Consider the following 18834-nt stretch of genomic DNA (forward strand, 5'->3'; position numbering starts at 1 on the left):
ATATTTAAACCTCTTCAGACTGTTTGGCCTTCAGGCTTTCATTTATTTTCCACTTCTCATTTTCCGGGACGTGATCTACAGACAGCAGGAAGTAAAGCGTGCAGACTAAAATGTCTTCCCCCGGATGTAAAATAACACTTTTTTTATGCTCGTTTCTCACATAGGAGTTAGGTGCATTTTAGCTATAGTGTTACAGCCTGGCGAGGACAGATGATATTGGGAGGTGTTTACCTACGACAATCATTTGGGACAGTCTATTTTAAAGTGTGATAAAACTAAGCGTGTGTGTAACTGTAGAAGTGTCCATGAGAAATGCAGGAAGACATGTTAACGGGGATCATTTAGCACCAAAAGGTAACCTGAGCATCCGATGACTAACGTTTGAATTTACATCCAAGCAGACCATGTCCAGCACTCATGAACGAGGCTACTACCTGGTAGCGGCTGGTTCACCAAGTAGCTCGGACACGAGTAAGCTCAGTGTTAGTGGCCGGTATTTTATTTATTTTTAGGAAAAATTACTGTGGTTTTTTTTTGCTGCAGATGACACCTTTTTTCTGTATCTTGGGATACTTCCTCATGGGGTCTTGGGTACAAATCAAAGAGAGAAACTGTCAACCTCAAATAGGCCTTCTGTAAACCAGTGATGCCTCTCTATGGTCGTGGAATCTAAGGAACTGACTTAACCCATCGGGGACAGCATGAAACAGGAAGACTGAAAGGGTTAAACATATCTTACATGCCATCACACGTATATTCATATGGCTATTCTGGTGATGCTCTTCAACGTAGGCCTTAATGAGAAAGCATGGGGAAAAAATATACTTTATTACTCCAATGGGGTTTATAACAATATTAACCCCATTGGGAATAACTGTAAACTGCTGCCCTCTAGTGTTCAAATGGTTATCGTCCAGAATACTTCTTGCTCCATTGTTAAGAAGGTGCGCTATCCTGCTACACTGTCGCCCTCTGGTGTCCAAACTGTAAACTCCACAACGGTACCGTTTTACTAGAGTAAAGCACAGGACTCTTGCTGCTCTGGCGCCCTCTAGTGGTAAAGTAGTATAATACACAGATTAGTTTAAAGGGCAGCATTCATTTTATATTGCAAGAACAGATACAATAGCCACAAAAAAACTATAATTTATACCTATTAAACAGGTCTGTCGCTTTCATAAATCTGCCATTATGATTTATTATTATTCATTTATGTTGGTGGAGGCCGATTTTTTTCTGGGAAGCCTTTGTAAAGGACGGCTGAAAAGATGAGGAGAGGTTTACTGAGGTGGAAAATCATTATTGTACTGGTTTTGCCACATTTGCCACGGATCTCCGCTTCTCAGAGATGGAGATATGTTTATTTTTATGCTTATATCATCCAAACGCACAACTGTCTTCGATGTGACTTTTAAGAAGATATTAAACGTTTTGGCGTGTAGTGTTTGTTGCAGAGTGAATTTCTTACACTGTGACTTTACGGCTAATGAGAACACTTACCTCCCCGGTCACTGGATTGAGATGTAAACCGTAATTCCGATTCTTCTTATTTTGCAGGGGTACTGGCTTTGGCCTCGCTGAAGAAAGGCCAGGTTATTTGTTCTGCCTTCCAGATCACGGTCCATTGAGAACCCCAGTGCATGGCAGCCTGCTTCTTCCGCTGACTTCTGCCAAGCTGGACTCCTCCGCACAACGTGAGGAGGCAGCCAGAAGCACACTTGCGTACCCGGCCGACAGCCACCTGTCGGCCACCAACCCTGACTCCCAGGACAATGAGGTGCCAAGAAAGTCGGCTGACAGGGGCGCTACCCTCCGAGATGCTTCTACAATCACAGGTGGGCTACCCCAGACAGGGCAGCGGTGTCAGGCAAGCTAGCTTTATTCCCCACCAAATGCCAGTGGTCCATCCGTAAACAGTATGCCGTCACACAGCCTAGTATGGCTTCTGATGTAATGTTCTGAATGAATTTCACTGTATTAACTTTTACCACTTTTGGGACTTTACATTATATGCCTCTATGGCCCGGCATACAGATAATGGCGTGGGTATATAACTTGTCATAGGTAGGAATGTACAGGTGAAAAATGACTGCTGCTGTTCAGGAACTGAACAGTAGAGGGCAGTGCACACCAAATGTGGTCGTATGGCTGGTTCACCACGTTCTCCATGGACTTTGAAAACACCTTGAAAGCCCTAGTGGTCCGCAAGTTCCTCCCTCATTTGTTTGAAGGAGAGCTGCGCATTAGGGAGCTTATCTGTCACTCATTGTATAAACACACTTGTCAACCTGTCTTTCAACAGAGTTCATGTTACATTGTTAGTCACGTCTGTGTTTCCATCAACAACAAAGGGCTCGTAGCGCCTGCGTTGTTGGAAAACCACATTAATGAATATTAACCCCCGATTCCATCCATGGTCTGCAACGCAAGGTAGAGTCCCTCGGTTCTCAAAGACTCCTCTAACCTTTGACACTTTCAGGATCTCCTCAACAAAACCGTGGTGGTTTTTTAAAGTAGGATAAGGATGTCGCCATGTTGGCCCAAGAGATAATGGCTTCTTTAGTTGAAGGTCTTACACTATATGGACAAAAGTGTTGGGACACATGACCATTACACCAACAGGGACTTTTATGACAGCCCAGAAGAGTGGAAGCCGTTATAGCTGCAAAGGGGGGACCAACTTCATATTAATGTCTGTGTTTAGAATGTTATGTCATCAAAGTCCCTGTTGGTGTAATAGTCCATATAGTGTACCTATTATCGGGCCAACGTAGAAAAGATTCCACATGAAAACGAGGCTTCTGAAATCCCAAAAAGCTGATATGGCTATGTTGGCACAATAAATAATTATTACCTTCGACTAAAGATTCCAACAGAACCAAAAGACACAGATTGGTCCTCCTGTGCTCATCTAAGGAGATCCTGGAATCATGTTCTGTTCATGGGACTTGGGAACCAACACCTGAGAGTCTTCTTGTGGGAACACTTTAAAGGTGCTGTTCCACTTAGACAAAAAAAAATGTGATAAAAATAAAAAAGTGATAATAAACAAATAAAGCTTAACAGATCTATAAGTTCTGGCTTTCTTCAAAGGTTTAATTACATGAAGACAACACAGGCAATTTTAGGATGCTGTTTTTGGTTTCTATGATTCCATATGAAGATCAAGTGTTCCCAGTAACAATATGTATCAGGACAACTTTTAATTGATTTGTCTGAATAGTTTGGACATTCAACAATAAAAGTCTCAAATTGAGTAAGATAGTTAAGGCACTCACTTCTAGGTCCTGTCCCATGGCTTGGAAACACTTTTTGTAAACCTAAAGGCAGCGTCTTAATCTCCAGCCGGACTGTTTCCAAGTTATCTGCTCTGGGTCTTGTCTTATAAGAATTGTTAAAGCTCTGCAAAGTATTTTCTCTGCCAAAAGGAAAATTCTACAAGCCAACAGGCGGCTGTCCGTCCATTCTGGGCCAACAGAGTGCGTAATTCTCTGGGGATCATCAGCGTTCTAGGTCAGCTTCTGTTTCCTGAACCAAAAAGTTATGATTGGCAGCTTTAGCTTTAAAAGTCTGGAAGCATTTGGCGCTTTTGTTCTTTTTCTGATTAACCCTTATATCTCCAAATATGCCTAATCTGCCTGTTTTGGCCCTTCGTAATGTATAGTGGGAGAGTTAAAACCACAGCTCTCCCTTTAGTGAATAGACCCCTCCTTTTGTATGTTCTTTATGATCAATGCTTGGCTGAAGCTGGCCAGAAATGGGAAGTAGAAATACCATCGCTTGGAATACCTTTGTATCGCTAACCAAGCTGACATATGTTTCCCAAATCTAAACTTAGTGGGTACTGCACGTATTAACCCTTTCTCCGTCTTCCGTCAGATGTGTGCACCAGCGGAGATGTGCCGGAGGTGGAGATCATTAGCCTTCTCCGGGAGCAGCTCCCTCACTACACCCTGCGCGCAGACACGATGTTCGGTTACGAGCACGACGACTGGCTGCACACGCCGCTCTTGCCCGCTGACCTGTCCCTCCGGCTCACCCCTGAGCAGATAGACGAGACTCTCAAATACTTCCGTGAGTTACCGCATTACGTTTTCAGATTTCACAGACGGGTTTATTCATTTATTAATGAATAATAAGATTTTCTGCGGTTGACATCATAGCAATCAGCTGAATTAGTCTGATGTGGGAATATCTGGAGAATCCCCACCATATTTTTCTATATTTAGGTCGATCAAATAAGACCATAATCTATAGATCGGTCCATTTCCCCAAATCCTTCATTTTAAAGTTCCGTACTCTACATTTACATTTAGTGATTGTGTTTGCCGGTTATAATAAGCAATGTATACATGGAAGCTTCCACCCTAACGTTCTGTTGACCAACCATCAGTGATGGGTCCCCGGGGGTCTGTTTTGTTTTCAATTCGCTCCGGTTTTCAACCGACCTCTTAGGGGGAGAGAAACCTTAAATATATTTAAGAGATTATGGAGATGCATACAAATGGAAAGCCAAATTAGGACACCTTCACTGGGGGACGGCAATGGATGCAGGTAGGGGCAGGTCCATGATGGGACCACCAACCTACCTTACCCATTCCACCATCTTGCGACCATCTTGCGTGCAACGCGGTGGTCACCGGAGACTTGATTGATTTTCATGTTCTGTGGGTTGGTCAGCGGAGATCAGAGAATCTCCCCAACCAGTCCTTGATCCCCAACGCGTGCAAAAGTGGGGCAGCTTGGTGGGATAAAGGGATAGATAAAAAAAAAAAGCGATTATCTTGGGGGGAAATAAAATAGGATGACTGGGAGGTATAGAAGTGGATGTGGATACTGCGCAAGTGATATATGTAGATGAAGGTGTCGGGTTGCAGAAGTGTTTGGAGGACATTGATGTGTTTACGATAAGATCCTGTTGAGGCTCGTGGTGAGGAGGATCAGGTTATAATGGTTAAACTTATTTGGCCAGTTTGCCCCGGGGGGGGGGGGCGGCGTTAGAATATCCAGGTGTATGTTTTTAATACCAACTCGGTGAGAACACAAAACAACCCTACTTCTTATCAGCAGGGTGTGCCTTTTCTACTGATCGCAGGACTTTGCCCCCTAAACCCCACTCCCTACGGCATGGAGAGCACTCGTAAACAACACTTGTCTGGGTTTTTGGCATGAAATACTCCGTTACCACCTACCCTCAGTATACCATCAAAAATACTACTTTTAGGGAAAGTTAAGAGTGCATCCCACAAGTCACCTCGAGATAAACAGATGACGAAAGTAACCCGAATAAGACACAAAAAAGAACAGAAACATAAGAAGGGCCGGCCAGATTTTTGGGAATATCCCTCCCTTGTTTTTCTGTAGAAGTGGCCCCCGTGTTTGTCTGGATTCCTGAGTGACGGCCTTTCTGTACAGCCGGCACACTGTAGGGGCTGCGGATGTGCCGCGCAGCACGTCTCCAATGGAGGACCTTAATCTTCAGAAGGTGGAATGAGGAAGTTGTCCCCTGGAGCAAATCTGAGCTCCAACTCTACATGACAATAGAAGTCTCAACTTTGCATGGCTAAAGGGCAGGAAGCAGGGCATTGTGGGAACTCTGTCTCAAGCTGGGTTTACTGCCTACACTTGTATTCCAACTGCGTTTTAAATCCCCATTAATTATTTTGTGGCTACGCCATTTACATACTTAACCTGCAAGAAAAATATTAACCTTTTCAGCACTGGACCTCTAGTACCGCAGAATATTGTATTAAATAAATATAATATATTTATTTTTAGATAGTTAATGAATTATATAATATATATATATATATATATTTTTTTAAATATAGTTAATTATATTTAATTCAATGAATTATATATATTTAAATATAGTTAATGAATTGTATTCATTGTATGTATTTTATTTATTTAATATTTAATTGTGATTAATTGCATATATAAGGTGGGAAAGAACCAAAAAAAAATAATATAACACTTTGTTCCTTTCTATATTTACTGCGCGTTGGCTGTAGACAGAAAGCTGGATATTCTGTAATCGGCAGTCTTAAGATATCATTAAGAAGATTACGCTGTCGGAAGTCTGCTAACCTCAGAGCTTTAGTGAAATAACGGTTAGTGCGTAATGTACCCTTAGCGACCTGCTAAGTGCCTTTAAATTGAAAACACGGTTTCTTGACCGAAGAGCTTACGCTCTAAGTACTCGCACTCTATTTTATTGTGAGCAGGATTTACACTTTTACGTCACACACGTGGCTCCAGGACATTAGTGGATAACTTCTTCACCTACATGGAATTATCGGACCGCGCTGAGAGTACGCCATGAGATTTGTAATTGAAAAAAAGAGGGTTCTGAGGGGCAATGGGCAAGATTAACTAGGTTCTACCCCATCTGGTGAAGTAACACTTCTACTGCCCCAGTAGCACAGAAAACCCCTTTTACCTCCCGTGTGTTGTTCCTCCGTAGCAGCAAATCATTATATGTAGGTAACTCGCGTGATGAGACCCCAGAATTTCAGATCTCAGCACCCCCTCCGCTAGAGTACTCTGGATTTTAAACCCAGACCCATGTGCAATGAGATTGGAGACTCAAAACATGTTTAAGTATGGGAGATCTATGAAAGTAGTACTTTGCCCAGGGTAGATTAATGGACAGGCTTCTCAGCAGATGTGGTAGAGGTTATTGTCGCCTACTAACCTTTCTCTGTTTTGCCGTGTTGTTTGACGCTGTGTTTTCTCAGTTGTGAAATCAGTCCAAGCTTCCTTGTAGACTGGTGGATCCACCGACCCGCGGCTAACAGGAACAGACTTGAGTTAACCCTTTTAGAGCTTATGGGCAAATTGCACGTGTGGAATGGGAAAACTTTTTTTTGTGCACCATAGTTTATTATATATTTACTAAAACCACTTTTATGATGTCATTGATTTTTATGATGTCATTGATTTGTGGTCTCAGGTTACCATTGATCATAGGGGTCTCCAACTTGCTGTATATCTGTTTTCGGTGTTATGTACAAAACAGACAATGGTGTCTATACTGGTTTTTCCTGTGTACAGCGCTGTGATCATCTTTGGAGACCATTGCTTTAGCGTTCGTTAGTCCGTCAGTGTGCATGTAGCTCATGCCGGCCTGTAGATCAGGAAACCTATCTGTTTGGGAGTCGTAATCTCCCAACAGCTTCAATGCTATTTAGTTCTAACTCATCTACTACTCTGCCGACGATATTAACAAATGACTGTTCGGAAGGGCCGTACTGGACAGGATCTGGAATTTTTTTTGGGGGGTTATATTTGTGAGGTCCTGAAAGCTTATGTTGCCCCAATAAAAGATATACATTTTCAACTAAATAGCTTTATAAAGAATTGGTAATAATTGTAACATTGTAGCTTTTAGGTTAGAGTGTGTGGCGTGGTAGGTGTATATGCGCAGGCGTGTTGGTGTGTGTGTGTACGTGCGTTTGCGTGTCGGTATCGTATATTTGATACTCCTTTTGCTTGTCAATGTTTTTGTTTTTTATGAGTCTGATAAGAGCAGGTGGAATGATTGATTGCCAGCGTTTGGGATGTACCAATTCTCGGAGAAGGCAGGGGAAATCCGCATTTATGATCAGTCTGTTGATAAACACAGCTGAGTGGACCACCCCAAAAAAAAAAAGGTCGGAGCAGAAGAACAATGGGGGCTGGGCATTTTTTAGCATCTGAAAGGGGTCTGTCATTTTAGATTGAGAGTTGGAACAATGTTTTGCAGTCCTGCCTCTCCCCCCTCGGGCGATGGGACTTCCCAGCCAGGTGTACACAGAGCCACGAGGCTATAAATTAGAGCGGAGTCGACTGGCCGCCGTCAGAGCAGTCGAGAGCAGTACATGGTCCCAGTTGGTAAATACCTATTATTATTGTTTTCGCACCTCCTGATGCCTAAAGCCTGGGGACGTCAGGATATGAGTGGGCTTCCTGGGGGGACCTGCCTGTTCTTACGCTCCCTGCGCCCCATTATTTTTCTTCTATACGTCCACATCCCCCATTGATTTAGAAATTTTTTTTGGCCAATGGTCGGGAGACCCCCTGACTGGCAGCACTGAGACCATGGAGTTCTGGAGCAGCACCTCCAATTATGACGACGAATGCAATGGGAATATTATTTTTGAAAGTGACTTTGGCTCCGTGACCAATGAGCTCGAAGAAGGTAATTTACATTCATAACAAAACATCGTCAACAGAAGGGGCGCCTCGAGCTCCGGAGCTGCTCACGAGGCACCAGAACCCTGGTGTCAACTGTTAAAAGGTCCAGATGTAGTGAAAGCCTGATGTTAAATGTAACCGTTATGGGTTTTTATTGCATTGGATTGTAAGCTCTTCTGCCTATTCTGTAAGCGCATGTAAATGTAGTAGCGTCTTGGAAATGATTGCCCGTCTGAGCTGGATGATTCTTATTTTATGACGGTTTGGTTATTGTCTCGCTGTGCATATTCTGCAGACGTAGCGTTAGTAGGAGTGCTGTTTCTATGCGCTGGCTGAGCATAATAAGAGTTGTAATCCACTAGTTGTCTTTGTTGTTTTTCTGGATAGAGACCAGCTGTCATATGAATTGTCCTTTGTAAGTTTCTGGGTGGTCTGATAACACTTTTTATCTCTTTTTGCGGTTTGGATGACCTGCTTTGTGTCAGAGTTGAGTAATTGCAAGCTCCTGGCCCCAGACATATAATGCACCATCCTGTAGGGTGGTCCCATAAAGTCAATTTCCAATCCGGGCTGTTAAAACATTGAGATTGGATCCTATAAGAAGTCCTTATTCTAGATAAAACCTAACTTCTTTTTTGTACATTTTGTGTTTTTGAATGAAGAACGTGTTCTCGGGGAGGAAGCTTCTGTCTGTAACGCGCATGGTCGGGATCTGGGAATGGTTGTTGAAAATATTTGATCCGATCCAGTAGATCCCATAACCAGAGACACAATTAGATTATTCTCCCTTAGACTGCAAACTCTAAATGAGCCGAACCTGAAAAAAAACCAACACATTTTTGATTACTAAAAACAGATTTTAGGAAAAAAGTTTTAGGAAATATTGTATCTTTCACTGTGATGCAGTAATAAAAAAACCAAAAACAAAACAAAAACAAACAAACAAAAAAAATAAATAAATATATATATATATATCATATATATGTATATAATTTTTTTTTTATTTTTTTTTAAACAAACTTTTGAGTTTTTAATAGGTGGAGACTGCGAAATCTACCCTGACCCCGTTCTCTCCCGACGTCCACTTTCTGTTTACGGTTATGAAATCCCAATTATTTCCAATTAGCGTCTGCTCCGCTGACAGGCTTCTCCTACCCTTCTGGACGATGTGTGGTCCTTTCCAGTTAAGCGTTTTGGACTCTGGATTGGAATATCCCAACTATAAAAGGGGGGGGGGGTGGCCGCTGTGGGTCATTTTTTATGGTTGCAAGAAGGCACTAAAATTCTGGCTACCAAAAGTGCATTGAAGCATGTCCTGGAATGCACATTTTTAAATTTTAAAACAAAATCTTAAATATTTCCCGTTTTTGGTGCTTCAAGCCTCAGACGGCTTTGTTTAAAGACTGATGTGGTTTTTTTGGTTATTGCGGGGTCCCTTTGAGTCTCCTGGTACCTCCCTTAAGAAGCCAATTTTTACAGGGTTGTTATAGAAACCCTTAAATTTATTTTTCAATGTTAAAATGCAAGTGCATATAACATACACTTCAGCTGATGACATAGGCCCTCTTTATCTGATGTCATCAGTTAAGTAGACTAAGCAGGTCATCCGCAGTCCATCTAATACGATGAACGTCTGCCCGGAGCTCCCCACCTCTTTTCAGGCATCTGTCGTGATACAGATAAGACCCTCGCTATGTCTTAAACGAGAAATATTTATCAGGTAGTTAGAAATTGCTAGGATTTTCACTTAAAAACTGCTTTGTCTTCCAGTCCTGTGTTCCGAGCGAGTGGGCAGAGTGACCAAGACTTATCGGGACATAGACGCCATCACCAGTCTGCTGGAAGAAGTGAGTATTTCTTCTGTGTGTAATAAACCCGGGATTGGTTTATTTGCTTTATCCAGCCAAGAAAAATGCAAATCAATGCTCTCTCATCAACAATAGGCAGGTAACAAAACTTGATGAAGTTGCGTCATAAAGTGAAAAAAAATTCAATTTTTTCTATGCCAATCGCAGAAAGAGCGTGACTTGGAGCTTGCCGCTCGCATCGGCCAATCTTTGCTAAAACAGAACCGAGAGCTGACAAAGAAGAATGGATTTCTGGAAGAACAGCTGGAGGCTGCCAAAGAAGAGGTAAGGATTTTACCGCACATGTAGGGGCAAGAACGACGACGGACCACCAGACCCTAAAACCACCTTTTGTTTAATTTACAGAAGGTCGGTTATTTTAGTAGAATATTGAAAAAAATATTGTATTTAAATCAAAACTCATGAAGGAGACAAAAAGAGTGCAACAAGCATAATAAAAACTTAATTTTTTATTAGTATGTTCTAAAAGTGCTATAAACTCCCATATCAACGTCTCTCAACTTTTTGTGCAGGAGGGAATAAAAAACATTCATAGAGCAACTTAAGTGTTTCTTCTGCATGTAAGTTCAATGCGCTCTTAATTATGAAGCCTTAAATTAAGATAACGATGATGGACCAGCTTTATCAGAAGCTAATCTGTGTTTTTGCCTTCAGATCTGTCAGCTCCGTCATGAAGTGTCAATGCGAGAAGACCTTCTCCACATCTACGCCGACACCACGGAGAGCGAGCCTTTGACTGGTACCACCACCCCGTACGTTTTAGCCTCCGCTCTGCATATGTGTTTATGCAAAAGTACCAAGTCAACTGAAAAACACTGCAAATACATAATGTCAAATATGAATATTTTTACAGAATTTACAAAAGACCGTCCACTAAAGAAGATAAAAGCTGCCCGTGTTTCTTTTTCCATGCAAGAGCTCGTATAAATAATATAATATGTAAAGCAAGACCCTTATCTCCTTCTGTATTGCTTTGTTTAGATGTGATTGTTTGAGTATGACCTCAGAGTTCCAGTGGTGACATCGCATCTCTTTTGCTTTCATCAGTGAGGCCATAACCAAGAGATTTCTGATCATTCCATCATTACCTATTGGAGCTAATTGCCCTAAATTTTTGAGGATAACACAACTATGTGTCGAGTCCTTTTTTTTTTTTAATTAAACACATTCCCATTCTACTGATTCAGTCCTTGCTGAGAACTCTTCCGTAGAACACAAGAGTAAAATACATAGAAAACATAAAACATGTGAGTGTAGTCTTCCCTCTTTGATTGCTTACGTTCCAAACTCTCTTCTTAAAGGCTACGTCGGAATGGCTCTTCATTCTGTCTTCAGCACAACATCCAGCTCGATGTCCTGCAGCAGAAACTTAAGACTTTGGAAGATGACAATGAGAAGATGCGCAATGAGGTAAGTTGAGTGGTAAGGGTAGGAGCCATGGCACCGCTGCCCGAGGAAACTAGATGTCTCACGTCAATCCCCATGTTTCTTCTCAGGCCAACCACATTCTTGATGTTACTAATGAATACGAAGATCAAGAGGGTTCCTTGATGCTGGATTGTGTGGAGCAGTTCTGTGAGTATCCAACACTTTTTTTAATCAAGGTTACATTCGTTTCTCGTAGATCAGTTTTAATGGAAGGCCACACACTATCATAGGCTATTAGAGAAGGTCCACAGATTTTCCTTGCTGAATATAGAGATGTAGGCATCATGTCTCTTAAGGATCTGCAGAGGGACAATGCTGTCCGTACATTGTATAGGATAAAGTATGCTTTAACATTTTCTATGCTATGTTACCCTTTGTAAATAGGGGTTGGGTGACGGTTGTGTGCAGTCCATGTCCTCAAAGGCAACCAACGGCTTCTAATTTATGAATTTACCTTATTAGTCGCAGTTATGGCAGTCCTAGTTTCCATTGTCTCAATGGTACTTAAGCAGGGTGGTTGGCTTCTGTTTGTGTTGCAATGAGGCTGCAATATTTAAGATGTAAATATAGTGTTATAGCAGTCATATTGAGGGTTTTAATTTACTGCAGGCTGCGATCGAATGTGTTATATTAATTATTTCTCTCCGTGAAGCCGAGGCCAGCAGACAGGCGGCCCTGTTGGCAGAGGAACTGGCTCGAAGGGGTGAAGACTCCATGCGGCAGCAGGAAGAGATCAGCCAACTCCTGGCTCAGATCGTACATCTACAGCAGAAATGCAGAAACGTGAGTTGTGCTCCCACAATAGCATGCGCTGCTGCTCTGCCAGTCGGGCACATCCGTAATTCCTAGAGTGGCGCAGAATCTGCAAGGATATCATTTCATTATACAAAGGGGGGCAGATCAGTCTTTCATTATTATGTTTGTGGTCTACGTCTAAAAAATAAATCATAATTATTTGTGATAACTGATATTCTATATGATGTCATATAACATATCAGGGTAGGATCATGGGAAGTATAGAAATAACTCCTGACAGAATGTGCCAAGGTAATGTAAGGTGAGGCGGTGCCATTGTTGGCCATTATTGATGGCCAACACTCGTCTCTTTGGGAATTCCTGAAGTCGTTCCACTTGGATGGCATTATCTGCTATGGAATCCATGCACTATTGCTCCAGGACATTATTGTATCAGCCATTCCTCCAATCTCTCTAATGTACAATCTCCCTCTTTCCACAGTGCTCCACAGATAACGAAGAGCTTCAGCAACATCTGGCTGCTGCGAAAGAGCGGGAGCAACAGCTAAAGGCTGAGGTACGAATCTTGTTCAATAAACCGGAGCACAGCCGGCCTTTGGGGTGCCTGGTCTGTGGGTCTGTCTGCCCTCTGGGGAGAGCCTTCACTTGTTACATCTATAAAGTTACTTACATAAAGTGAACAGTAGCCATCCTGCTTGCTGATATTAAGCTACTCTTCATCGGTCTCTTCCCTTTCAGCTGGTGGATCTGCAGGAGAAACACAAGGAGTGCCAGGACATGCTACATGAGGCACAGGAAGAGCTGAAGAACCAGCGGAATCGTAGCCTTCCCAACAGCATCATCAGCAGATACAGCACCCTGAACATCTTCCCACTGGTGAGGAGGGCTTGTCGATTGGCCATTAAACGAGGATGAAGGGTCGGGTTGATCAGAGTTGGGGAACAAGGGGCCGATGTTTGAACAGCTAATGGAGCTGGACTGTGGAGCTTCTTATCGGTCATAATAGATGCCATCTCAATCTCTTATGTTAATGGGAAATTTTTATGTTGGTAGGATTCATTAGCTGCTGAGATCGAAGGAACGATGAGAAAGGGGATTGATGCCTCCTCAGAACTCAGGTAAGGCTGTGATCTAATGAGTAGGGCTGTTGTTTAGTTTTATTAAGTTTGGGGGGGGGGGGGTGCACAGGTGTCTGCATGCCTGAATACCCAATGCTGTCTACCTGAACCCAGCGTGTTAGACGGGTGTATAAGGTGAATAACTCTGAAGGGTGCGTCACTAATCTGGTGCCTCTATGCTTGCAAAAATCAAAAGAATAGGTTTATATGGCACTAAATGAGGGTGTGAGAACGGCCATATTCATAAAACGTAAAGGTAACAATGTAATGTCTTTTGCAGGAGCTACAAACGAGTGTTTGAGACGGTGAAAGCTGCTAATCAAGCTGTGAGAGCCAAATCCCGCTGCCCTTCACCGCAGAATGTCACTGGATCCCGGGTATCATCACGAAGGCCCTCAGCCGCCCCCAGCCGTGTGGGTACCCCTCCCATGAGCCATTATGAATCAGAGGGGGCCAGCATGGTCCTGCCAGAGGAGGAGACGCTGTTACTTGGGCATGACGGCGAAACCTCAGCGTAAGTAGGATGCTTAGGAACGGTTACTGGTACCAACCAGTGTGTGGACAGAAGCCCTGTCCTCTCCAAGCTTCTCCTGCCTGCAGGGATCATATTGTCTAGGAGTTTGATTGAGAAGGAAAAACTCAGCAGTTTACCAATGTATCTTGCTGGCTCAGCTCATATCTTTAAGCAATGGAAGGTCTCTGGGTGTAGTCTTTCATATGGCTACAATAAGTAGATTTCATGTGACCTTCTCTGCAGGGTGAACTACACTTACCATTATTCGGCAATTTTCTTGCTCATTAGCAATGCGATTAGGTTTATATTTTTCGAGTATTTACAGTATTTATTATTTTACCTGGTGTCTAGCATCTCCTGATAATGACTCAACCAGCTCTCTCTCTTCCAGTGTTGGTGGGAAGAGGTTGGGGATGCCAGGCACACCTGGAGGTCAGGATCTTGCAGCAGCCCTGCAGAGACTCAGTTCCCAGCAGGACTCACACTCTCCCGACAGTCTGTATGAGGAGAGGGAGCTCAAACTACGTAGAGATGGAGATATCTCAAGTGGATTCCTTACACCCAACGAGAGCATCCTGTCTACAGGTACCAACTACTCTGGCATTTCCGAGGCTAGTGGCAGCTCCAGCTTCTCCCTCAGTTCCCGGACTCACTTGCCAGAAAAACTGCAAATTGTCAAACCACTGGAGGGTAAGAGGCACCTCATTGTCATTGATCTGTTTCTCTTAACTGCATAGTATATTCATACATTGTTTTTCAATAGTTGGAGGAGCTTGTCCTTTTCATTTCAAGATCTATGTGCCACTTGGTACTTCTGGCTTCTGACCCCGTTATACCATTCTTCCTTTCTAGGTTCAGCTACCCTTTTGCACTGGCAGCAACTGGCTAAACCTAACCTGGGAGGTATCCTGGACCCCCGGCCTGGTGTCCTTACCAAAGACTTCCATGAACTTGACATTGACGTGGAAGATGTCTACAACCTCAATGACTTTGAGGAGGATGACCTGGAACCTATCTCCTTCCAAGCTTTGGCCTCCTCAACACCTCTTAAAAGAAAGGAGAAGCCTAATAGTGAGTATCTTGTCTGCTTAGCCTCTTTTAGTCTAAAATCCCACCAGCTTGCCCAGCCATACTGCGTATAATACAGTGAATGTTCCAGGGTTAACGCTTCTTAACACATGATAGATAGAATCCTGCAAACCCTTGCTTTTATTGCATAAATCTGATAAGCGCACCAATATATTGTATGTATACGACAGCCTAGTTTATTCACATTAGCTGTATTGTTCCATACCCCACTGTGTGTGTATATCTGTCATGTATCACATCACACGGAGCTGATGAGGAAGAGTCTATCCTTAACCTACCTAGCTGTCTTGGTGAGAAACATGTGTCTTTGCTTCTATGTCCTGACTTGATTAGATGTTTCCCACCCCTGTGCTCCTTGTGTTCTAACCTGTAGCTTACCTATGTGTTCCAGTGTTCTCTTCCGTTAACAACCTTCCTCAGACCCAGTCTACGTACACCATAACCACATGTTCCATGTCACACCCACTCCAAGACATTACGATGGTTACCTCCAGGTGAGTGGGCATGTCTGTCTCATCTCCAAGCTGTCTTTCAATTTACATCCCATTTGAACAACTTTTTTTTTATTAAGTTCTCCATTGTATATCGGCTATGGTATTAAAGGATATGGCTTCATAGATAACTGAATTTGCAAGACCAGGCACAGTCGTGACACTAATTGCACCTCGTTTTAGTCGCTGGCTGGATAAAGTATGGATCAAAGCAAACTGTTGGCAGATGACTGTCTACTCTAAAATATAATGGGAATAGGAGCGCAAGGATGGGAATTAGCTCAGCCACCCCACTAGACAACTGGGTACTACTTCCAAATTCTTTACAAATACATTGGTCCAGTCTTTCTTTTAGTAACATGGTTCGCTGTCTTCCGGGGGAAAAAAAGGCATAACATGCAAAATTCATTAGGTTTGACCGGTTTTGTGCCTTTAATGCGTTTTGGCTTGTCTTCAGCACCGTTACAATAATGTTTATGTAGAATTGGATGCTCGCTCTTGTTTTAATTACTGTTGGTCGCTAGTTTCTTGAGAATTATAATGAAGATGGAAAGCTGTGAAATGCGTTGCATGTGGAAGTGCCTTTCTTGGCCGCTGCCGGTGAATGGGTACCTGAGTCCTCTTTTCTGCACCTGTGAGAACTTGTTCGCTTGTCCTCCATTCATGTTTCCATTTCCATCCTCACGCTTCTAGGCACTTCAGGTCCTGGTGGAAACGCATTTTTCAATGCTTGACTTTCTGAGATGTGTCTGAGCGCAGAGTCATACTCCGCAGCGAGGCTTCCAGGTAGACCGGTAGCAGTAACCGTCAGCTGTACTTGGGGGCAACTCAGCGACCAGAAGCTGTGTAGATGGGGAATGTGTAAAGGATCTTGAGAGTTGTAGTCTACCAAGAACTTGGAGGGTTCACTTGGCTAGGCTTGGTATACAGTATCCCAGCTACTTGTAGGTGTTGCACAGTATTCAGTTAGGAAATAGGCAGCGGTAACGGCATTGACTGGTTAACTCAGTTTTACATAAATATGATAGTTCTAGGATTTTTCCAACTATTATACTAGTGATATACAGCTAGCGATACATTGAAACTAGCGGCGTATTGGCGCTGTGCTTTGAGTAATGATAGCTCCCAGTAGAGGATGCCAGAGCAGCCAGTCTGGAGAAGAGGCTGTCCGGGGCACTTTGATGCACTGTTAATGTACATAGAATCCTGACATACCTGAGAGAGGGGGAGTATAATCACATTTCTAATATCCATCTATCTACATAACTACTGATCTATATAAACGTGAATATGCAGTTGGGTAATTAGTATTTGGCCGCTGAGTTGTCCTACATAATGGTTACTGGTTAAAAGCGGTGCAGAGGAAGGTATTTTCCCCCGCAGACTTGACTGTGACCCTTTCATACCTATCTATGTCTCTACTAACGTGATTGTTGCCATTAACCATTACATTAGAGAGAAGCCCGTACTACACCACCTGGCCATCAAGCCTATTCTAATAGCATGATTTTCTCGGACAAACATATTCTGTTTGTTACACATGATGGGAGTTTTAGTCCAATAAGGTTGCCAACCTCCACATTATTTTCTGGAAACAATGTTTCTGCCCTCAACACTCGGCCCTGATAGGCATTAGACAATCTGAGCAACCGTTGGAAGCTCATGTTAACTTTAGAAGCCCACAGTTGTCGTAGTCTCTTGGGCAATCAGCAGCTGTCATTGTCACGCAAGGGATGCACAGAGAGATGGAGTATATATTATATATATACACACACGCCCGATATATGACATAATCGTACCGCAGAGCCGAGTATCAGGCACACTCAACATGAATCATTGGTAGGGAGGTCTGTGCCGGCAGCAGCGCGTACTGCTGCAGAGCACGGGGGCACTAGGGAGCCTTACTTATAGCCCCGTTATTATTAAAGTGTTTGTAGAAATGTTGATGCATTATACAGATGTCTGGCCTTCCGTACAGTCATCAGTCTGTGGGAATTAATACCGCCCGATTACTAGCGACAGAAAAAGCTTCCTCTCTAACACCTAACTCTTTCTGTTGCATGTGCTAACGACACCTATTTATTTTTCTATAACAAACTTTTTTTTTTGTAAGTTACAATGTTTTGCACTCATTCACTGGTCTCGGTCTACTTACGTCCTACATCACAAGATCTAAATCTTCATATCTCATTTGAATGATCTGAAGAGCCTCATTCTTTTTGCTAGTGAAGTTGCAGCGAATCTCGCATGTATAAAAGTTGCAGTACTGCTTTACTAAAACGATATAGTGTCCAATGAACTGAGCCCTCTGTGGCGTTAAAAGAAGGTGTGGATGGTGGCTTGGACCAGTGATGGGGTGCGAAGCATGCGTTGTGTAATGTGCTGCAAGGGACTATCCACTAACTTCTCATTAGTCAACATGTCTGCGAAGTAACCGGTTTCAGTTATTCTCAAGAACAAGTAATGTCTTGTATGAATTCTACAAAAGAGTTTTGAGACACTTTTGTAAAGATTTAATCCATTAAACTGTTTTTTTTATGTCTTTCTCTTTACTTTTTAGTCTTCATAACACAGTTCTTCCCTCTTGTGGAAGCTTTGAGAGCCTAAGTTCAGTCAGCCTGGAACCCCAAAGGCATCCTCAAACAAATCTGGATCCGTCTAACCAAGATCAACCCAGCTCTGGACGCAACACTCCTTTGGGACTTGTCACCCTGCTAAAGGAACACGGTATATCTGGTGCGGGAAGTAAAAACCCTGGGCCTGGTGAGGAAGGAGCACCGGTTCCTGATGCTCGGCCGGGCCTCTTTGAATTGGGGTGGAGTAGGACTTTCAGGGGCTTGGGTTTTGGAAGGGCTCTTGTGGACAATAATTCAGTCAATGGACCCTCAGACTCTGTTCAGAACCAAAGAAGCATCTTCAGCATCAATTTGGTGGAGCAGCTGAGAAGACTCGGCTTGAATCAGGTGGTGGAAAGAGGTATTGCGTCCTTCCAGAAGGACACAAAAACTACTAAGCCCCAGCCGTAGATCTGACGGTCTAAATCTAGCAGCAAAGACAATTGCGGAACGAGCTTTTGATTCTGTACCAAGGTGCCCTCATGTCTAATGGAACAAGTCCACTGTCCAGCAGTGCTTAATTAGCCATTTTACTGTTCAAGATGACTCCAAAAGTCATAAAAGAAGCCATCTTTAGTAAAACAAATACCATCACCTAGTGTTAATTCATTGCAGCTGAATCCGTGGTGCTGTTGGAAAAACCAGAAATCGCATCTTTTCTATGATTCCGGGGGGTCCTTCTGCATTTGTTCCTTCCAGCCACTGAAAATGCATGGATTTTAAGAAAAAAATTTAGCTGTTCCTCTGCTGGCAGAAAATCTCAATGTTCTATATTTT

At 43.0% G+C, this 18834-nt stretch overlaps 1 protein-coding gene across 1 annotated transcript; it reads left to right on the forward strand.

Annotated features, from left to right (window-relative positions):
- Positions 1-404: 404 nt before the first annotated feature.
- LOC149274467 (trafficking kinesin-binding protein 1-like) lies at positions 405-18468 on the forward strand. Its single transcript, XM_089505495.1, has 17 exons — positions 405-493; positions 1558-1835; positions 3880-4074; positions 9949-10025; positions 10194-10310; positions 10701-10798; positions 11348-11456; positions 11543-11621; positions 12127-12257; positions 12712-12786; positions 12969-13106; positions 13284-13348; positions 13629-13862; positions 14254-14552; positions 14715-14933; positions 15325-15445; positions 18003-18468. The coding sequence occupies exons 1-17, from the start codon at positions 405-407 to the stop codon at positions 18466-18468; spliced, it is 2790 nt and encodes a 929-aa protein (XP_089361621.1).
- The last annotated feature ends 366 nt before the right edge of the window (positions 18469-18834 follow it).

This window comes from Sceloporus occidentalis, unplaced genomic scaffold, assembly GCF_023333645.1.
Source record: "Sceloporus occidentalis isolate IW3139 unplaced genomic scaffold, rSceOcc1.0.p SCAF_330, whole genome shotgun sequence".
In the NCBI taxonomy this organism is placed as follows: Eukaryota; Metazoa; Chordata; class Lepidosauria; order Squamata; family Phrynosomatidae; genus Sceloporus; species Sceloporus occidentalis.